We start from the raw sequence: 23,598 nt of genomic DNA, 5'->3' as shown, positions 1-23,598 counted from the left end.
ACTCAGGTCTTGTGAAGAGATGTCACATGGTAGTTCCAATACCTGAAAGAATGGTTCATGATATCTTGGAAGATTATGACCAGCTGAGTCATGCTAACTGTTGGTAGGATGCCTTTTTTCAGGCAGTACCACCTAAAGTATAGCACACCATAATAGAAAAGATCATACATAGTCTGCGGCCTTGAAATAAAATAACACTGCATTTTCTTGCCTAATGACGATGCCTTTCTGCAATTCCTGGTAAATGTTTGCAGAGTGTTGCCCATATGGAACATGATAAATCTAAAACACAAGGTGCGATCGCACCAGCTCACTGCACCGCCAGCAAGATTGCATGCGAAGCCAGAAATCTGGCCCTGCATGCAATCTTCCCAGCTCTATTTTGCTGGTGAGATTTTGCATGGGATTGAATGTATTTCAATCCCAATAGCGTATCCGGAACTGCATCCTCCAGTCTCCAGAAATCTTCTCCTGTCACGCCGGCAAGAATCAGTGTTGGTCGCCACCAGTTGAGGCCAGGTGCCATCACCACACCGGTGGCGGGGGGGGGGCGAAATCGGAGGCCATTGAAGCCCCCGGGTGGTCAGGGGCATGGCTGAGCAGTGCCTATTGAGCCGTGCACACTTGGTATTGTCCACCTGGCATCCTGCCAAGGTGTGTGGCCTGAATGGGGGTGGGGCACATGACAGGGTACATATGAGGGAGGCAGGAGGGTGCTCATCAGGAGGGTCCTGATTCCCCGATGCTGGCGACCTGTGTTGATGTACGTACTGCGCAATGGCACCCTGAGATGTCTGAAGCTAGCTTCACTTAGTCTCCTTCCAACCCCCTCTTTCCTCTGCAAATCTCCCTGCTGTTAGTTTTTCTAAGTGCCAAACTCCCCAAAAAACAGGTGCGGAATACTCTGTTTTCAGACTTTTATGACACTTAGTCTGACAGGACGAGCCGGTAGATTGCCGCCTATCGGCGAGACATGCTGGTAAGATAGCGCGACAGGCTACAAATCAGGACAACGCCTGTTTTTTTTGCATCTCAATATTACGGGTGAAATCGGTTTCACGTCCAGAAAGTGACTTGGACTTACCCCTTCGCCAGTCGAGGTCCTCATCAGCGAGAATCACGTATGGTCCCTACCAATTGGTTCCAGACGTCATGGCCTCGCCAGGGGGATCAGAGGCCATTGAAGGCCCCCTAGTTGGTCGGGGTCAGGGCCAGCCTGGAGGGGCGAGCATGACAGGAGACTGAGATCAAGGCAGCAGGGATTTGGGGGCTGGAGGAGGTTAGAGATAGGAAGGAGTGGGGCCACAGCAGGTATGGGGGAGATTTGACAACAAGGGTGAGAAACAAGGATAAAAACCAAGGCTGGAATGAGAGCCCATTTAAGTCAGCCAGCTGGGTGAATGGGACTTGCATACAAACAGCAGAGTTTTAGATGACTTAAAGATGATGGGAAGCTGGCCAGGATTGCAATGATGTGGAGATGCCGGCGTTGGACTGGGGTAAACACAGTAAGAAGTCTCACAACACCAGGTTAAAGTCCAACAGGTTTATTTGGTAGCAAAAGCTACTAGCTTTCGGAACAGGCTGTTCCTTCGTCAGGTGGGTGGGAACTCCCACCCACCTGATGAAGGAACAGCCTGTTCCGAAAGATAGTGGCTTTTGCCACCAAATAAACCTGTTGGACTTTAACCTGGTGTTGTGAGACTTCTTACAGGATTGCAATAGCATGGTCAAATCAAGAGGTAACAATAAAAAAAATTAAAAGATTTGAACTTGCATGAAGTATTTACATATAGAAATAGCATGGATACAAGATACAGCAGCAGAGGTGAGATGAGTCGGGATGGATGCTACAAAGCTGGAAGTAAGTAATCTTGATGATGGAGTCAGTGTAGTTGGAAGCTCAACTCAGCATCAAATACAACACCGTCGTTCAGACTTAGACAGTAGTTTCAAAGATTAGTCATGTACGAATCCACAGATCCAAGAAACGAAGTCCTAAGCAGGAAATATTGAATATTGCTGTTGTGGTGGACCTCTGCAAACTAACCACAGGAGACTCGGGTTACAATATTTTATTCAAGATTCAAGTATGTCTTAGAGGTACCTAATACAACACTCTCACCAAGTCACAGATTTCCACTATGTTTATACACCATTAATCACTTGCACAGTCCACATATAGGTTTATTAAAACTTGCACTCAAGAAGGGTTATCTCCTCCCAGTTAGAGACTATTTGTTTTTACCTATCTTTAACTAGAGATGGACTCCGCTCTAACTCAGTGTCTGTCCTTCTAACAGCAAACAACCACGGTCTTGCTGGAGGGTTTTTGCTGATCTCAGGTCCTTGAGGGTGTGTCAGGGTCACGATGGGGTATAAGCATTTGACCAGTATATGCTCTTACTTTTACTAAATCTGGGGAGAGTTACAGAACAAAGAGATCTAGGGTATATGTTCATAGCTCCTTGAAAGTGGAGTCACAGGTGGACAGAGTGGTGAAGAAGGCATTCAGCATGCTTGGTTTCAATCGGTCAGAACATTGAATACAGGAGTTGGGACGTCTTGTTGAAGTTGTACAAGACATTGGTAAGGCCACACTTGGAATACTGTGTACAGTTCTGGTCACCCTATTATAGAAAGGATATTATTAAACTAGAAAGAGCGCAGAAAAGATTTACTAGGATGCTACCGGGACTTGATGGTTTGAGTTATAAAGAGAGGCTTGATAGACTGGGACTTTTTTCTCTGGAGCTGAGTAGGAGGCTGAGGGGTGATCTTGTAGAGGTCTATAAAATAATGAGGGACACAGATCAGCGAGTCAATATCTTTTCCCAAAGTAGGGGAGTCTAAAACTAGAGGGCATAGGTTTAAGGTGAGAGGGTAGAGATACAAAAGTGTCCAGAGGGGCAATTTTTTCACACAGAGGGTAGTGAGTTTCTGGAACAAGCTGCCAGAGGTAGTAGTAGAGGCGGGTACAATTTTGTCTTTCAGAAAGCATTAGACAGTTACATTGGTAAGATGGGTATAGAGGGATATGGGCCAAATGTGGGCAATTGGGATTAGCTTAGGGGTTTTAAAAAAGGGCGGCATGGACAAGTTGGGTCGAAGGACCTGTTTCCATGCTGTAAACCTCTATGACTCTATGATTCAATATACTAACTCCTTCTCATAGTGTCACAACTCCGCCAAACACCCACTGGTGCAAACATTCTTGACAAAAGATGGATTTGAGGTGTGCAGTCACAAAAATCAGGAACCTTGCATTAAAATTGATGCTGCTTTTTAATTTTAAAAACTTTTTCCATAATTGTTTTCAAATCAAAAAATATTGCACAGAAAATAAATATTTGAACACATCCATATTTCAAAATTTCAATTCCCACTAGTCAACCTTATCCTTCATAAAGTACATTTTCACTCCCACTTCAGAGACCTTCAGCTTTAACCTTACAAATTCTCCCCCTGTTCGCAGTATAATATTGTGTTATTGGGTTGGAGAAGTCTCAATAACTCAAAGACTGCCAGCTGCAAGGACTAACTTCATTATAACATATTTACAGTTAAGAATATTTCTTAAGCTAGCTTCTTTCCATGCTGTTTTCTCCTAGACGCAGATCACACCGCTTCTTTCTATACCACAGACTATTACAGTTAACCCTTTGTGGGACATAGTCCAACATACTCCATTACACTACATCTCCCCCAAAGTTTCTGTTCAGTCTTCAACAGGGCGGCACGGTAGCACAGTGGTTAGCACTGCTGCTTCACAGCTCCAGGGACCTGGGTTCGATTCCTGGCTTGGGTCACTGTCTGTGTGGAGTTTGCACATTCTCCTCGTGTCTGCGTGGGTTTCCTCCGGGTGCTCCAGTTTCCTCCCACGGTCCAAAGATGTGCAGGTTAGGTTGATTGGCCATGCTAAAAATTGCCCTTAGTGTCCTGAGATGTGTGGATTAGTGGGTAAATATGTAGGGATATGGGGGTAGGGCCTGGGTGGGATTGTGGTTGACGCAGATGCAATGGGCTGAATGGCCTCTTTCTGTACTGCAGGGTTTCTATGATGATTCTATGAACATTCTCTGAAGTTCCTGGTATCCCAATGATCCAGTTTCCTGGCCATTTCAGTGCTTTGAAGTCTTCACAAGACTTGTAGCTATGTTTTCTCTCATAGGTAAATGTCTTTTTCTCTCTCCTTCCTCCATTTTTTTCTCTTACACCATATAAGTTGTGGTGCCTTCACTAGTTCAAGGTACCCCATTCTCCCCTTGTCTGTCGGGAATAAGGCCTTCTCGTTCTGCCGTTGGTCTCTGGATATTGAACAGAATTTGAACTAATGGATTGGTTTGAGATCACCTGTTACACAATGTTCTTTCATTTCTGATTATTGCAACCCTCAGTCTCTGATTTTCACACTGTTGCCCAATTCCAATCAAACATCTTCTGTTTCTGCTTACTGTGCCCTGTTTTGTCTGGATATTAAAGGTCCTTGATGTGATGATCTCTCCAGACTTCGATCACTCATCCAGACTTGTTCTATCTGTTGAAGATCTGATCATGTCTTTGTTCTGTCATGACTCTTAGTTTTTCAACTGCTTAATTCGGCAAATCTCCTCTCTTTCTCAAAGTCTGGGTCTTTGACTTGTGTTAGGAAAATGGTATCGCTTTAAGTGGGTTTAATTGAGTGTTTCTGTGTAAGGGAGGATAAAAGTGGAGTTAGATTCATGCTGGACAAAGGTGTATGTATATGTGGGGTTTTGGTTTCAATTCAAACTGTGCTTGGAGAGGTTGACATGAAAAATGTAAGTAAAAGTTTGGAGAAGCAGAAGTAGTTGCTTCATCAACTGGGGCACCTTTAGGGTAGGAAGACTCGAGAACAATTGAGAATCAGTGAGGGAAAGTGGAATATTTGACTGGAGACTTGAACTGTCTAAAAGATAAACTTGAAAAGAGAAATCTAACAAAAGTTGGTCTTCAGTTAAAATATGGTGAACTTCAAGCATCAGAAATTTTTATTAAGTATTGTGAAAATGCCTTGAACAAGTAAAGGAGGTTCTGATGAATAATTAAACTTATTTTAAGTTTAGTTTATTTATTGGTGTCACAAGTAGGTTTACATTGACACTGCTATGAAGTTACTGTGAAAATCCCCTGGTCGCCAATAATTGGCTGAATACGGAATTAAAAAGAAAACTAATGAACTGTTAGAACTTTGTTATGAGAAGAACAATGAGACTTTTTAAACTTAAAAGTGAAATGGAGGAAATTAAGAAGATGGGTTGTTATGGAATGTCATAATTATTAAAGTTGTTCCTGTGAATAAAAACTCATTGTTGAATATGGATACATTTGAGCAAAGAACGGACCCAAGTAATATTACTGATGAATCAAAGTGAGCAATGGACAGTAAGAAAACAACTCAATTACCTGAAAAATTAGAAATTATGAATTGTCAACCATGAGTACAGAAATTGCAAAAATGTTCTTTGAGTCAAAGACCAGAGACACTGATTTTAAAATGCTTGTTAATGATACTACACCAGATGTAGTAGCTGGAAGGAAGGCAAGTGAACAGTTTGCCAAAGACTTTCAAAATCTGTTAAGAACTGGTCTGAGATAGTTCAGAAACTGCAAGAAAGCTGAAGGGTTAGAACGAACTTATGAAACTTCAAAGAGAGGAAATGTTTGAGATTGTTCAAACAAAATTAAAAAGAACTTGTTTGAAATGGAACTGGGAGAAACAACATGATCAGAAAAAGAATCCCTACAGTGCAGAAGGAGTCCATTTGGTCCATTGAGCCTGCACCGACCCTCCAACAGAGCATCTTACCCAGACCCTATCATAATCCCACACATTTATCTCGCAAACCTTGGGACACTAAGGGGCAATTTAGCATGGCCAATCAACCTAACCTGCACATCTTTGGAACGTGGGAGGAAACCCACATAGACACGGGGAGATTGTGCAAACTTCACACAGTCACCATTGCTAACCACTATGCCACCACGTCACTGTGTTCAAAAGTTCAAAGAACAAGGAAAGCAAGAATACAAAACCATTTTAAGTGAACATAACAAGCATCTCATCAACGTTCTTGAAACAGCAAAGAGATTTTGACAAGAGAAGAAATCAGTTGTTGATGCATAACGGAATTGAGATGAGAATTTAGCACAAGTGAATTTGGAAAGTGGACATGAGAATGGAACTATGCCTTCAAAATGATGAAAAGGACAATTGCATTGTAGACTTAAATAAAACATTTTCCGCGTTGAAAACTGGAAATCAGAAGAAAAGGAGACAAGACTTGAGTTGTGATAATGTTACCATGTATGGATTCTGATGATGCTGTGAAAGTTGTTTTTGCTTAAATCATTGTAATTATTTAAGATGACAGGTGTAATTGTGAACCAAGGAAAGTCTACTTGAATGATGCTGCACGGTAGCACAGTGGTTAGCACTGCTGCCTCACAGCTCTAGGGACCCAGGTTCAATTCCCAGCTTGGTTCACTGTCTGTGTAGAGTTTGCACATTCTCCCCGTGTTTGCGTGGGTTTCCTCCGGGTGCTCTGGTTTCTTCCCACACTCCAAAGATGTGTAGGTTAGGTTGATTGGACATGCTACATTAACCCTTAGTGTCCCGGGATGTGATAGGTTAGAGGGATTAGCAGGGTAATTAAGTGGGGATAGGGCCTGGGTGAGATTGGTGTCGGTGCAGACTTGATGGGCCAAATGGCTTCCTTCTGCACTGTAGGTATTCTGTGATTATGATCCTATGCGATAAGTTACGTGGTTAGATATTTACGATGTTAAGTTCATGTAAAATGGTTGCAACACCAGTGTAAAGAGATCTTCATGGTGTCAAGGAAATAGAGATAATTTTAAGTGATCTATATTTGTATTGTTAAATATTAGAAATAAGGTATAGTTTTAAGCAGGTTTAATTGAATGCTTCTGTGTAAGGAAGAGCAAACCTCGAGTTAGATTAATGGTAGACAAAAGGTTGGAGAAGTAAAAGTTGTTGCTTAGCAACTGGGACAACTTTAGGGTAAGAAAGCTTTTTGGAGTTTAGTTTTAGCTGGATATAGCAGTTGGAGATAGGTAGAGAAAGAGAAGGCAGCCCTGCTAAAAACAGTGGTTTAGAAGGCTAGAGAGGGAATATTTCTCTCAATTTTGCTGGAAGAAAAACCATAAAAAACCATAAAAACCATAAAAACAAAGAGCACCTAATTAAGGAAACTAAAGAAATGAAGAGAAGTTTCCAAGAAGTCTGTGATTAAAGGTACTAGAACAGAGAACTGTTCAGTAAAGACAGACAGAGCTGAGAAGTTGACTAGTGAAAAGTCCAAAAGATATTGGAACTGATTTCAAGGTTTGTGAGATTTTACGACAGCTGGTAGAACGCGAGTTCAAATAATTGTGGAAATCAGTGGCTGGATATTGGAGTTTGCGTGAAACCATTTAGGACAAAGGAAACCTGAAAGGAGTGATGGAAAACCTGAATGCTTGACTCATTGTTAAAAGTGGAGCAGAAGTTTTGTTTAAAAGAATAATTTGAAAAAGCTGGAGTGGAATTTTTAATATAAACAACTGATTGAAAGCATTGTTTGAAAAACATTTATAAAGCATGTCTTTTTAGTTGTGGAATTTGGAAACTCTCATGACAATGATGTGAGAGGAATCCACAGAAGATTGGTTGAATGAATTAGCCATTTGATTTCAGGTTGGGTTTTTTTTAAAAATAGAAATACATTTGTGAAATTAAGGAGGAGTAATCAAACTTTTCATATTTAATGTTTCATGTTTTTCTTGTTAAAACTAATTAGTGGTCTTGTGACTCTGTTACTCAACATTTTATTTAAAGTAAAAGTTACAACCTTTTGAACCAAGGTGCCATTCCTGAACCTTCCCATCCAGTAGTAATAGCAACTTGGATCGTAACATTTATGACATCAATGTATGTGGAAGGGTAGGAGTAACTCACGTGGAGCCAATCCATTCTGCAAGGATGAGAATCTACAACTGAGAGCGCTAGTTAAAAATCCTCATTCTTTTTCAGTTATGTCTTTACCACACTGACACCTCTTTATTTCTCCATTAGCTTCAGGAAACCTGAGTGGACAAATCCAAATAATTTTGTAAACTCCTGAAACTGTTCATGAACTGTGGACCTGCAAAAATTTCTTCGAATGACAGTATCACTACCTCTGATGTGTGACCATATAACTGTTTCACTTCAATTCACCTCGAGTAGTTATCTATTACTATGGACGTTTTCCACTCTGGAGGACGTTTTCCCTCCATACTCAAATAAATCCATATATAGGTGTTTCCATGGCCTTGTAGGAAAAGATCACGAGTGATTTTTGATTCCAGTCTGTGAACTGTACATGTGATACATCTCAATATAATTTCTTTCAATTACTTTTGAGAGACCTGGCCTGGCCGCCAAACCAAATACCATGTTCCGGCTCTGTACTTGTTAATACCTAAATAGATAGACCAACTAAGATAGGCAGATCCATAGTATCTTCCTGGATGAATGGACAAGATGGCACAAATTAACCACCTTCTTTCATGAAAGAAATTGTGCATAGTTTTGGGATCAACATGTTGAGACAATAGAGAGATTCACAACCATAATATCAGGAAATGGAAATACAAAGAAATAGTTGAAAGAAAGGCTATTTTTGTTAGAACAGAGGAGATTAAGTGGTGCTTCAAATTATGAAAAGATGGAACTGTGGGCAGAAACAGATGATTTCCTTAGAGTGAAATCTAGAACAACAGATAGGACAACAGAGAGCAGGAGAAACTTTTTCTATATATGGTTGTGATACTGTAAAATGCATCATCAGAGTTAGTGACTGAGCAAAGGTCAACATTTATATATCTTGATTTGATTTATTATTGTCACGTGTATTAGTATACAGTGAAAAGTATTGTTTCCTGCATGCTATACAAAGCATACCGTTCATAGAGAAGGAAAGGAGAGAGTACAGAATGTAGTGTTACAGTCATAGCTAGGATGTAGAGAAAGATCAACTTAGTGCGAGGTAGGTCTATTCAAAAGTCTGACAGCAGGGAAGAAGCTGTTCTCGAGTTGGTCGGTACATGTCCTCAGACTTTTGTATCTTTTTCCTGACGGAAGAAGGTGGAAGAGAGTATGTCCAGGGAACGTGTGGTCCTTAATTATGCTGGCTGCTTTTCCGAGACAGAGTCAATGGATGGGAGGCTAGTTTACGTGATGGACTGGGCTACATTCATGACCCTTTGCATTTTATTGCGGTCTTGGGCAGAGCAGATGCCATGCCGAGCTGTGATACAACCAGAAAGAATGCTTTCTACGTGGAATCTGTACAAGTTGATGAGAGTCGTAGCTGACATGCCAAATTTCCTTAGTCTTCTGAGAAAGTAGAGGCATTGGAGGGCTTTCTTAACTATAGTGTCGGCATGGGGGGCACCAGGACAGGTTGTTGGTGATCTGGACACCTAAAAACCTGAAGCTCTCGATCTTTTCTACTTCGCCCCATTATCAGTTAGATGATTGAGAGGGCAATAAAGGGGCATGGCAACATGTGATAAGGACTTTTGACGGGAGTTTTTTTTTCTTGAGGTAGTGTGTTGCTAAAACTTAAGCTAAACACAAAGACTCACAAACTCAGTGTACTGATTCTAAGATTCTGAAATACAATGCCTCTGCAAGGGCAATTATGCATTTTCAAAATCATTTTCCCATCCTTCTGGTAGGCATACTTCAGTAAACATTAATACAAATCAATCATTATCCCTGTCACCAACTCCAACCAATAACAATTTACATCCTGATCTCATGGGAGCTTATTTGTCCTTAATTTTGGATGTTAACTCCCTTGGTCGCCTAGCAAAACAGCAAAGGTTAAAGTTAATATTCCCACAGACTCAAACCCAGGTGACTTTTTATGTCTGTCTTGCACTTGTGTTATCAGCTTTGAGCTGTACAGTTCTATTCATCAAGTTGGCATTGGCAGCCATTTTGTTCCCGACAACTGCTGATAAAGTGGCCACATTCAGTAAAACCATTGACCTATGGAATGAATGCTCCGTCTTCTACCTCATCTCATCAAGCCCTGCTGAATCTTGCTGTCAGCTGAAGTTTACAAAATGTATTCTAAAAGCAAACTGCATCCATTTTACATACATGTTTAAATGAGAAATACTTATTCAGTCAGATCTGTCTTTTACAGCGACAGCCTCTTGTCAGCATTTTCTATCGTCTAAGATTATCCACTCTTAAATCAGTATTGTGTTAGTGTTCTCAAACCATGATTCTGTTTTCTATTAGCCTAATTTAACCCCCCTACATCAAGGACCACTGCTGGAGTGGAGATTCAAGATTCAATTTGCCACAAAATTCACACCCCAGGTGGAAATTGAGAGATTCGGCCAGTTGGAGAAGGCATTTATTTTCATTAACCACCAAAAAGTTTCTTCATATCAACAAATAGCATACATCAATGAAACTCTTAAATACGTGTGTATACATTTTAAAGCCATTTTCAATCATTTTAATCAGGTCAGTCATTTGTGGATTTATTATTTTTGCTAACTGTTTCTCTCTTCACAAGCGCTGCCAGAACTGCTGAGTTTTTCCAGCTGTTCCCATTTCAGATTTCCAGCATTCTCAGTATTTTGCTTTTAATTACTTTTGGTGGCAAATTAATTTTCAGCTAAATGAATAAAGCTGTACCTGGTTAACTCCCAAATACACCAAAGAATAACTCATTAAATACAAACTGTCATTATATTGCAAGAGATTGTGCTGGTGTATAAAGGATTTAAGTTTGTAAATATGCTTACATATTCAGCAGAAAATTAGGAAATTATTGCAGCGCAATTTTGGAGCGCAGGAACTTTGTGCTGATCTCACTCATTTCCTAACACTAAAATCTTTAAGAATTAAGAGGTGACATTTTCAAGAAGAAGATATCTCAAGATTAATCCATCAACAAGATTAAAAAGGACGAGTGAGTCATGCAAATGAATAACTGTGAAAGACAATGTCAAAGAGCACAGAAAAATCTTCACATGTAGAATTGTACTTTAGTTTCACGGGTAATTATATTGAGGCACCAAGAACTTGAACCATTATATTGCACCTTCGGTAATATGAAGTGTTGTGCAATGTGACTTTATTTTTTTTATAACAAAGTTTATCTTTTTTGAGGGTGGGAGGCTGCGAGGAAAAAGTGTTGTACCTTGGTTCCATGATAAAAATCATCCACAGCTTGATAGCCCATGAAGGGGAACTGCATGTGAGTGTGGGTGTCGATGCCCCCTGGCAGCACCAGTTTGCCAGTAGCATCAATCACTCTCCCCAGTTGAGGGAGCGACAGGTCGCTGCCCACAGCCTGGATCAGCCCGTCTTCAACATAAACATCAGCTAGGAACGAGCTGTCCTCATTCACCACCTTTCCGCCACGAATCAGGATCCTATTGCCGGCACTCATTGCCACGTCTATCCTCACGGACGCACTGGTGACAGTTGAACTTGCTCCCCTGACTCCACTTAGCCCCTTTTAAAACGGTCCCGCCTTCGCGACGATGTCAACAGTGAAAGTGTAGACTGCGCGTGCTCACGCATGCATTCACGCACCCTCATTGCAGCACACGCCCCATTGCCTGCATGAGGGTTGCAGACGCCAGTGGTTCCAATGCGCATGTGCCCTGCTCCACCTCTGCCGTTCTGACTGACAATACGCATGTGCACACTTGTAGGACTTTGCATGAGGGCGCCATGCATCAACATGGTGTTTTGTGACTTCTTACCATGCCTTCGAGCACAAACAGAAAATGCTGGAAACTCTCCGCCGGTCTGAAAGCATCTGTGGAGAGAGAACAGAGTAAGAGTTTTAACAACACCAGGTTAAAGTCCAACAGGTTTATTTGGTAGCAAATGCCATAAGCTTTCGGAGCGCTGCTCCTTCGTCAGATGGAGTGGAAATCTGCTCTCAAACAGGGCACAGAGACACAAAATCAAGTTACAGAATACTGATTAGAATGCGAATCTCTACAGCCAACCAGGTCTTAAAGATACAGACAACGTGAGTGGAGAGAGGGTTAAGCACAGGTTAAAGAGATGTGTATTGTCTCCAGACAGGACAGCCAGTGAGATTCTGCAAGTCCAGGAGGCAAGCTGTGGGTGTTACTGATAGTGTGATATAAACCCAAGATCCCGGTTTAGGCCGTCCTCATGTGTGCAGAACTTGGCTATCAGTTTCTACTCAGCGACTCTGCGCTGTCGTGTGTCGTGAAGGCCACCTTGGAGAACGCTTACCTGAAGCACCCGCTGAATGCCCGTGGACCGCTGAAGTGCTCCCCCACAGGAAGAGAACAGTCTTGCCTGGTGATTGTCGAGCGGTGTTCATTCATCCGTTGTCGTAGCGTCTGCATGGTTTCCCCAATGTACCATGCCCCGGGACATCCTTTCCTGCAGCGTATCAGGTAGACAACGTTGGCCGAGTTGCAAGAGTAGGTACCATGTACCTGGTGGATGGTGTTCTCATGTGAGATGATGGCATCCGTGTCGATGATCCGGCACGTCTTGCAGAGGTTGCTGTGGCAGGGTTGTGTGGTGTCGTGGTCACTGTTCTCGTGAAGGCTGGGTAGTTTGCTGTGGACAATGATCCTTTTGAGATTGTGCGGTTGTTTGAAGGCAAGAAGTGGGGGTGTGGGATGGCCTCGGCGAGATGTTCGTCTTCATCAATGACATGTTGAAGGCTCCGGAGGAGATGCCGTAGCTTCTCCGCTCCGGGGAAGTACTGGACGACGAAGGGTACTCTGTCCACGTGTCCCGTGTTTGTCTTCTGAGGAGGTCGGTGCGGTTTTTCGCTGTGGTGCGTCGGAACTGTCAATCGATGAGTCAAGCGCCATATCCTGTTCTTATGAGGGCACCTTTCAGCGTCTGGAGGTGTCTGTTGCGATCCTCCTCATCCGAGCAGATCCTGTGTATACGGAGGGCTTGTCCGTAGAGGATGGCTTCTTTAACGTGTTTAGGATGGAAGCTGGAGAAGTGGAGCATCGTGAGGTTATCCGTGGGCTTGCGGTACAGTGAGGTGCTGAGGTGACCATCCTTAATGGAGATGCGTGTGTCCAAGAATGCAACCGATTCCGGAGAGTAGTCCATGGTGAGTCTGATGGTGGGATGGAACTTGTTGATGTCATCATATAGTTGTTTCAGTGATTGTTCGCCATGAGTTCAAAGGAAGAAAATGTCATCGATGTATCTAGTGTATAGCATCGGTTGAAGGTCCTGTGCGGTGAAGAAGTCTTGTTCGAACCTGTGCATGAAAATGTTGGCATATTGAGGTGCGAATTTGGTCCCCATGGCTGTTCCATGTGTCTGGATGAAGAACTGGTTGTTGAAGGTGAAGGCATTGTGGTACAGGATGAAGTGGATGAGTTGTAAAATTGCATCTGGAAACTGGCAGTTGTCGGCATTGAGTACTGAGGCCGTTGCAGCAATACCATCATCGTGGGGAATGCTGGTGTAGAGTGCCGAGACATCCATTGTGATGAGGAGTGCTCCTGGTTCAACTGCTCCATGTGTGTTGAGTTTCTGTAGGAAGTCTATAGTGTCGCGACAAAAGCTGGGGGTTCTTTGTACAATGGGTTTCAGGATGCCCTCGACATAGCCGGAGAGGTTCTCGCACAGGGTCCCATTGCCCGGAGTTTGCACATTCTCCTCGTGTCTGCGTGGGTTTCCTCCGGGTGCTCTGGTTTCCTCCCACAGTCCAAAGATGTGCGGGTTAGGTTGATTGGCCAGGTTAAAAATTGTCCCTTAGTGTCCTGAGATGTGTAGATTAGTGGGTAAAATGTGTGGGGGTAGGGCCTGGGTGGGATTGTGGCCGGTGCAGACTCGATGGGCCGAATGGCCTCCTTCTGCACTGTAGGGTTTCTATGATTTCTATGATACGATGGGACGGCCGGGTGTGTTTGCCTTGTGTATCTTCGGAAGGCAGTAGAGATCTAAGATGGGACGGCCTAAACCGGGATCTTGGGTTTATGTCACACTATCAGTAACCCCCACAGCTTGCCTCCTGGACTTGCAGAATCTCACTGGCTGTCCTGTCTGGAGACAATACACATCTCTTTAACCTGTGCTTAACCCTCTCTCCACTCACGTTGTCTGTATCTTTAAGACCTGGTTGGCTGTAGAGATTCGCATTCTAATCAGTATTCTGTAACTTGATTTTGTGTCTCTGTGCCCTGTTTGAGAGCAGATATCCACTCCATCTGACGAAGGGGTAGCGCTCCAAAAGCTAATGGCATTTGCTACCAAATACACCTGTTGGACTTTAACCTGGTGTTAAAACTCTTACTGTGTTTACCCCAGTCCAACGCCGGCATCTCCACATCGAGAGAACAGAGTCAATGTTTCGAATCTTGATGACCCTTCTGCAGAGTCCCTTTTATAATGCATTACAACGTGTGTACGCTTGTGCCACATGACTTTATATGCATTAAGTGGAATTTTTAAAAAGTGTTTTTTGTCTAATTTTGATTATTCTCATTCTGTTTTCTTTATCGATTTTGTGCTCGTCCTTTGCTGAATGCAAAATCCTCCCAATCCTCAGATTTTTGGCAACATTATAAACCTCCTCTATAGAAACAATAGTGGGCCATTGGGCCCGTCGAGTGCTCTTATATTCAACACAATAATGGCTGATTGAACGCCTCACTGCCTTTTATTCACAAACCCTAACCTTTTACATTATTGTTAATCAGAAATATCAACCTCTGCCTTAAACATCCTCAATTACGGAGCTCTCTGGGTCAGAGATTTCCAAAGATTTACAATACTCTGTGGAAAGAAAATTCTCATCGCGATCCTAATTGGTTTCCCCCTTATTTTGAAATTGTGTCTCCTTTGTTCCTAGTTCTAAACAAAGGAAACATCTTACCTGCATCTACTCTGTTTATTCCTTTAAGTATTTTGTAGGTTTCAGTGAGATCACCTTTCATTCCCCAAAACTCTAGAGGATACAGGCCCAGTTTGCCCAATCATAGAAATCATAGAAACCCTACAGTGCAGAAGGAGGCCATTCGGCCCATCGAGTCTGCACCGACCACAATCCCACCCAGGCCCTAACCCCACATATTTACCCGCTAATCCCTCTAACGTACGCATCCCAGGACTCTAAGGGGCAATTTTTAACCTGGCCAATCAACCTAACACGCACATCTTTGGACTGTGGGAGGAAACCGGAGCACCCGGAGGAAACCCACGCAGACACGAGGAGAATGTGCAAACTCCACACAGACAGTGACCCGAGCCGGGAATCGAACCCGGGACCCTGGAGCTGTGAAGCAGCAGTGCTAACCACTGTGCTACCGTGCCGCCATGTCTCTTCATGTGACAGGTCTGCCATTCCCAGAACAATTCTGGTGAATCTTTGTTGTACTCCCTCTATGGCAATAAGATCCTTACTGAGGAAAGGGGACAAAAACAGCGCAGAGTACTCCAGGTGTGATCTAACCAAACTTCTGTATAATTGAAGCAAGATTTCCCTACTCCTGTACTCAAATCCTCTTGTGATAAAGTCTAACATTCTAATAGCATTCCTAACACCTTGCTGCATCTGCATGTTACCTTCAGTGACTTATGGACAAGGACACCAGGTCCCTTTGTACATCAGTTGGGAGGGAGTTGCCCTGAGAATCAACATTGATTCTAGATCCCATGAAGTTTCATTGCACCAGGTCAAACAAGGGCAAGAAACATTCTGCTGATTACCATGTACTGTCCCCCCTCGGCTGATGAATCAGTATCCCTCCATGTTGAACATCACTTGGAGGGAGCATTGAGGATGACAAGGGCACATAATGTACTCTGTGTGGGCAACTTCAATGTCCATCACCAAGAGTGCCTCAGTCAGTGGCACAATGGTTAACACTGCTGTCTCACAGCACCAGGGACCTGGATTCGATTCCCGGCCGTGGGTCACTGTCTGTGTGAAGTTTGCACATTCTCCCCATGTCTCCGTGGGTTTCCTCCGGGTGCTCCGGTTTCCTCCTACAGTCCAAGCATGTGAGGAATAGGCCATGCTTAAATTGCCCCTTAGTGTCAGGGGGACTGGCTGGGGTAAATGCATGCGGTTATGGGGGTGGGGCCTGATTGGGATTATAGTCAGTGCAGACTCGATGGGCTGAATGGCCTCCTTCTGCACTGTAATATTCTATAGTACCACCACAGACTGAGCTGGGTGGGACCTAAAGGACATAGCTACCAGACTGGCATTGAAGCAGAATGGTGAGGGATCCAACAAAGGGAAAAACAGATTTGACATTACTCCCACTAACCTGCCTGCTACAGATGCATCTGTCAATGCACAGTGTCTCCTTGTGGAGACAGAGCCCTTTCTTCGCATTGAGGATATTCTCCAATGTGTTGTGTGGCATTACCACCATACTAAATGGGATGGACTTGGAACAAATCTAGCAACTCGGACTAGGCATCCATGAGGTGCTGTGGACCTTCAGCACCTGCAAGAATTGTATTTCACAATCTGTAACATCATGGTCTGGCATATCTCCCACTCTACTATTACCACCAAACCAGGGGATCAACCTTGGTTCAATGAAGAGTGTAGGAGGCCATGTTAGGAACAATATCAAGCACACCTAAAAACAGCAAGTAACGACAGTGATAAGCAATTCCACAACCAACAGATCAGATCTAAACTCTGCAGTCCTGCCACATCCAACTGTGAATGGTGATGGACAATGAAACAACTCTTTGGAGGAGACACTCCAAGCATGTGAGGAATAGGCCATGCTTAAATTGCCCCTCAGTGTCAGGGGGACTGGCTGGGGTAAATGCATGGGGTTATGGGGGTGGGGCCTGGTTGGGATTATAGTCAGTGCAGACTTGATGGGCTGAATGGCCTCCTTCTGCACTGTAATATTCTATAGTACCACCACAGACTGAGCTGGGTGGGACCTAAAGGACATAGCTACTAGACTGGCATTGAAGCAGAATGGTGAGGGATCCATCTTCGATGATGGAGGAGCCCAGAACATCAGTGCAAAAGATAAGGCTGAAGCATTTGCAACAACATTCAGCCAGAATTGCTCAGTGAATGATCTATCTTGGCCTCCCCCGACAGTCTCCAGCATCACAGATGTCAGTCTTCAGTCAATTTGATTCACTCCATGGGATAACAAGAAATGGATGAAGACACTGGATACTGCAAAGGTTATGAGCCCTTACAATATTCCAGCAATAATACTGAAGACTCATGCTCCAGAACTCACTGTGCCCTGAGCCAAGCTGTTTCAGTGCAGCAACAACATTGGCAGCTACCCAGTAATGTGGAAAATGTCCCAGGTATGTCCTATACATAAGAATCAGGACAAATACAACCTGGTCAATTACGTACCCATCAGTCTACTCTCAATCATCAGCAAAGTTATGGAAGGGGTCATCAACAGAGCTATTGAGCAGCAACAATAATTTGCTCACGGATGCTCAGTTTGGGTTCCGTCAGGGTGACTCAACTCCTAATCTCATTACAGCCTTGGTTGAAACGTGGACAAAAGAGCTTAATGCCAGAGGTGAGGTGAGATGACTGCCCTTGACATCAAGACCACATTTGATTGATCATGGCATTAAAGAGCCCTATTGTAATGAAGTAGGCAATTTTCCAAAAGCCATATTGGCACCATTCATAACGTGCCTACAATGCAGAGGGGAACACCCGGATGGATATTTGTTCAAACCCCCTCTGCACAGCTGAGAGACCTTTAAATTTCAAAGCCAACGAAAGATCCTTATTCTGCCCAGCAACAGCGCGAAGCTGCATTTTAAACCGGCCTTTGGCCAAGGAAGATCGGGATATCTGCGAGTCAAGACCGAGAGTGGGCTATATGGCATAACCAGACTATCAATAAAATATTACAGGAATAAAATGGCCAAGGCAGGCAAAGAAACTTCACAAACTAGGGTTAAAGGAATAAAAGGTTAGATTAAATCTCCCTACACACAGCAGGACAAAATGACATTAACACCTAATCTCGCAAGCAGGGAACACAGACACAAAACAATGAGGTCAATTCAGATAAGGGGACACATAGAGGGGATAATGGGAAACACATTAAAACACCGGGGCAAGAACAGGTAGTCCCATTAACACAAACACACACCATACAAATGCAAATTGACAAGCCTCCCAGAGAACTTCCTGACCCGACAGACCACTTTATACATATTGTAAAAATGCATAATCAAATGTTCCCGCTCGAATTTGGATCCCTATAAAGATCCAGAGCTGATGTGAAAGGATTGAGATCAACGTGGCCAAGCCACTGTTTCGGAGCTGGTTACGTTGGTTCTCCCTGGGTTCCCAGTAATTGTACAATAAAGAAAAACACTTTGAACGTTGCCTTGCGACTCGACTTCTTTGAATGCACTGGTACAAGGGATTTTTCCCTACAACAGTAATATCTTGTAGTATGTAGCCAAGAAGGGTGACCAACAAGTAGATTTAAAAAATGAATGGTTTTTAAGGTAATATGTATGCCTGGCCTACATTGGAAAGTGTACTAGTAGGCTGCCAGCAACAGAGTCCAACATTGGACCCTCCTTAAATAGGCCCAAGTTTGTGGTTTGTGGTTAGTAACTATTATGAAATGCCGTCCATAAACACACTGATGGAACTTCTGCACTCTGAAGATGTTTTTCGATTTGAGAATAAGCTTTCTCAAGCAATGCTTCTTTCTCATGTTCTTTTCAATGCCACATCTGTGCTTCTTGAGCAGTGTCTGTCAGAGTGCCAACACTGTAGAAAGATTAGGAATAAATTTTCCATAGTCATTCAGTTTTCCTAAAAAAATGATTTCAATTCTGGAGGGGAACGATGCTTCCTTAATCGCTTTTATCTTCTCCTCCACAGGGTGCAACACTTTTATGTCCACTTTGAACCCTAAGTATGTTACTGTATGAGCCTGGAATATACATTTCTCCCTTTGTATTCTCACTCTGGCCCTTAACTCTCCTTAAAACTTCTTTGAATTTGCCAGATCTCCTCTTTGGATGCTCTTGTAATCAGTACCTCATCTAAATAGATGACCAAATTTGGTACGTTCTGTCATAAATTTTCCATCGTGCACTGGAAAATTGCACACACCAATGTGACTCCGAAGAGTAGCTGAGTATATTGGTGTAAATCTTTGTGGGTATTTATTCATAGAAATCATAGAATCATAGAAACCCTACAGTGCAGAAGGAGGCCATTCGGCCCATCGAGTCTGCACCGACCACAATCCCACCCAGGCCCTACCCCCACATATTTACCCACTAATCCCTCTAACCTACGCATCCCAGGACTCTAAGGGGCAATTTTTAACCTGGCCAATCAACCTAACCCGCACATCTTTGGACTGTGGGAGGAAACCGGAGCACCCGGAGGAAACCCACGCAGACACGAGGAGAATGTGCAAACTCCACACAGACAGTGACCCGAGCCGGGAATCGAACCCGGGACCCTGGAGCTGTGAAGCAGCAGTGCTAACCACTGTGCTACCGTGCCGCCCTAACCACTGTGCTACCGTGCCGCCCTTTCATAGAATTCATAGAATCATTGAATCTCTATAATGCAGAAGGAGGTCATTTGGCCCATTGAGAGTACATTGACTCTCCGACAGAGCTTGCCCCTTAAAGGGGCATGCTACCACACTTAAGTGGCTGACCATTTACCATCAATACAATCATAACTGGGATTGTCTTGTCTACCTCAATGTTGTTTGACCTGTAACTTCAGAATCGTTTTCAGGTTATTCACAGTGTACTGGCGTTTGAATTTCTTTCTCCTGTAGGCTCTGCTTAATTTTGCATTGTTCCTAATGTGCCCCCTCCTATGCAGGCATAACATGTAGCTTCCCTCAATTTACATCTCTCCAGGGGGTAATCTCCTCTGCATCGGTAGCATTCTTCATATCTCATGGTCTGTGGACCAAATTCTCTATACCTCTGCATTCTCTTTTGCTCTGAGCCTCTTTGCTCAATACTTTCTGCACCCTCCTCCCTGTCACCACAACTACCAGTGGATATCCACCAACCTTGGTGGACCTCGCCTGCTTGCCATGCAGTTCCATTGCCACCCTTTCAGCACTTTCTATCGCCTGGGTAACCTCTGATGCCTTTTTTAAAGTAATTTTTGCCTCTGCTAATAATTACTTTTGTATAGTAGCCTTGTTAACACCACAGACTGGCCTGTTTCTCAACATGTCGTTGTGGGCAGACCCGAACACGCACTCTTCAGCTGTTTGTCTTAGGTGCACCATGAATGCCACTTTCAGTGGCCTTACAGAAATTGCTCAGCCATTTCGCATCTTGCACCCACTGCTTTGTGTTAGGGTCAAATGGCTCTAATTACCCAAAAAGCGGCATTTTGACTCTCACAGACTGTTGAACAAGTTTGTTTCAAAAGGACTTCCATACGGGGTCTGCTTCCTGATTTCTGCAGCAGTAGGAAGGCACTCCGATTGATCCTGGTCACCAAACGTAGTATCTTGCAAAGATCAAGTAGATTAACGAATGAACAGTTTATTAATGTAAATAATTATGTAGAAAGTGGTATAAAAGCTGCTGTATGCCATGGCTCCAGACTCCTAACTGGCAAGGAAAACCCATGCCTAGCTCCAGGTCGTGGGCTTCGGCCCAATTGGTCAAACTGATCACATGACCATCTGAGAGCTTGCCCCTTAAAAGGGCACACTACCACACCGAGCAAAGCTGGAGCCAATGGGAAACAGGAGGCAATCCCCCATTGGTTAGAGTCATACCTGGCACAAAGGAATATGATTGTAATAGTAATCATCTGAGTTCCAGGACATCATTGCAGGAGTTCCTCAGGGAACTAGGCCCAACCATCCATCGTAAGGTCAGAAGTGGGGATGTTCGCTGATGACTACACAATGACTCCTCAGGTACTGAAGCAGGGGAGGCAATGGCCTAGTGATATTATCGCTCAACTATTAATCCAGAAACCCAGATAATGTTCTGGGGACCTGGGTTTGAATCTCATCACGGCAGATGGTGGAACTTGAATTCAATAAAAAATATCTGGAATTAAGAGTCTACTGATGACCATGAAACCATTGTCGATTGTCAGAAAAACCCATCTGGTTCACTAATGTCCTTTAGGGAAGGAAATCTGCCGTCCTTACTTAGTTTGGCCTGCATGTGACTCCAGAGCCACAGCAATGTGGTTGACTCTTAAATGGCCCAGCAAGGCACTCAGTTGTATCAATCGCTACAAAGTCTCAATAAAGGAATGAAACCAGATGGACCACCTGGCATCGACCTAGGCACCAGAAAAGACAACGGCAAAACAAACAGCCCTGTCGACACTGCAAAGTCCTCCTTACTGACATCTGGGGGCTAGTACCAAAATTGGGAGAGCTGTCTCATTGACTAGTCAAGCAACAGCCTGACAGAGTCATTCTCACGGAATCATACCTTACAGATAACATCCCAGACACCATCATTACCATCCCTGGATATGTCTTGTTCCACCGGCAGGACTGACCCAGCAGAGGTGGCAGCACAGTTGTATACAGTCAGGAGGGAGTTGCTCTGCGAGTCCGTATCATTGACTCTGGACCCCATGAAGGCTTCAGGTTAAACATGGGCAAGGAAACCTCTTACTGGTTACCACGTACCGTCCTCCTTCGGCTGATGAATCAGTATTCCTCCATGTTGAACAACATTTGGAGGAAGCACTGAGGGTGGCAAGGGTGTAAAATGTATTGGGTGGGGGATTTCAATGTCCACCACCAAGAGTGGCTCGGCAGCAGCACTACTGATCGAACTGGTCAGGTCCTAAAGGATATAACTGCTAGACTGGGTCTGCAGCAGGTGGTGAAGGAACCAAATAACTTACTTGACCTCATCTTTACCAATCTGCTGGCTGCAGATGCATCTGTTCATGACAATATCAGTAAAAGTGACCACCGCACAGTCGTTGTGGAGACAAAGTCCCGCCTTCACATTGAGAATAACCTCCATCGTGTTGTGTGACACTATCACCGTGCTAAATGGGACAGACTTCACACTGACCTAGCAGCTCAAGACTGGGCATCCATGAGGCGCTGTGGGCCATCAACAGCAGCGGAATTGTACTCCAGCACAATCTGCAACCTCATGGCCCGGCATATCCCCCACTCAACCATTACCATCAAGCCAGGGGATCAACCCTGGTTCAATGGAGAGTATACTGAAAAATGAGGGGTCAACCTGGTAAAGCTACCAAACAGGACTACTTATATGCCAGAGGGCAAAAACAGCAAGCGATAGAGTTAAGCGATCCCACAACCAACGGATCAGATCTAAGCTCTGCAGTCCTTCCACATCCAGTCGAGAATGGTGGTGGACAATTAAACAACTCACTGGAGGAGGAGGCTCCACAAATATCCCCATCCTCAATGGTGGAGGAGCCCAGCACATCAGTGCAAAAGATAAGGCTGAAGTATTCACAGCATTCTTCAGCCAGAAGTGCCGAGTGGATGATCCATCTCGGCCTCCTCCAGTGGTCCCCAGCATCTCAGATGACAGTCTCCAGTCAATTCGATTCACTCCATGTGATATCAAGAAATGGTTGGAGGCACTAGATACTGCAAAGGCAATGGGCAATTCCGGCAATAGTACTGAAGACTTGTGCTCCAGAACTTGCCGCTCCCCTAGCCAAGCTCTTCCAGTACAGTTACAACACTAGCATCTATCCAACAATGTGGAAAATTGCCCAGTTATGTCCTGTACACAAAAAAAAGGACAAATCCAACCTGGTCAATTACCGCCCAGTCTACTCTCGATCATCAGTAAAGTGATGGAAGGGGTCATCAACAGTGCTGTCAAGCAGCACCTGCTCAGCAATAACCTGCTCAGTGACACCCAGTTTGGGTTTCGCCAGGGTCACTCACCTCCTGATCCTCATTACAGCCTTGGTTCAAACATGGACAAAAGAGCTGAATTCCAGAGGTGAGGGGAGAGTGACTGCCCTTGACATCAAGGCCGCATTCGACCGAGTGTGGCATCAAGGCGCCCTGGCGAAACTGGAATCAATGGGTATTGGGGGCAAACTCCCTGCTGGTTGGAGTCATACCTAGCACATAGGAAGATGGCTGTGGTTGTGGAGAATCAGTCATCTCAGCTCCAGGACATCTCTGCAGGAGTCCCTCAGGGTAGTGTCCTAGGCCCAACAATCTTCATCAATGACCTTCCCTCTATCATAAGGTCAGAAGTGGGGATGTTCGCCGATGATTGCACAATGATCAGCATTATTCACGACTCCTCAGATACTGAAGCAGTCCATGTTCAAATGCATAAAGATCTGGACAATATCCAGGCTTGGGCTGACAACTGGCAAGTAACATTTGCGCCACACAAATGCCAGGCAAGGACCATCACCAATAAGAGACACTCTAACTACTGCCCCTTGACATTCAGTGGTGTAACCATCACTGAAACCCCCACTATCAACATCCTTGGGGTTACCATTGACCAGAAACTCAACTGGACTCATCACATAAAGAAGTCTCACAACACCAGATTAAAGTCCAACAGGT

The 23,598-nt window shown here is 44.0% G+C and overlaps 1 protein-coding gene across 2 annotated transcripts in view; it reads right to left on the bottom strand.

Annotated features, from left to right (window-relative positions):
- The window catches only part of dpys (dihydropyrimidinase), a 225,793-nt gene extending 214,249 nt beyond the window's left edge, over positions 1–11,544 (bottom strand). For both annotated transcript variants that reach the window (XR_013498353.1, XM_078216692.1), the window contains exon 1: positions 11,232–11,544. Coding sequence is in view for 1 of the 2 variants with exons in the window: in XM_078216692.1 (XP_078072818.1) it covers positions 11,232–11,483 (252 nt within the window). In the remaining variant the exon portion in view is untranslated. The remainder of the gene's footprint in view (positions 1–11,231) is intronic.
- Between the last annotated feature and the right edge of the window lie 12,054 nt (positions 11,545–23,598).

This window comes from Mustelus asterias, chromosome 7, assembly GCF_964213995.1.
Source record: "Mustelus asterias chromosome 7, sMusAst1.hap1.1, whole genome shotgun sequence".
Taxonomy (NCBI): domain Eukaryota; kingdom Metazoa; phylum Chordata; class Chondrichthyes; order Carcharhiniformes; family Triakidae; genus Mustelus; species Mustelus asterias.
The sequence above is the reverse complement of the archived record's forward strand: the minus strand, read 5'-3'. Positions and strand labels throughout refer to the sequence as shown.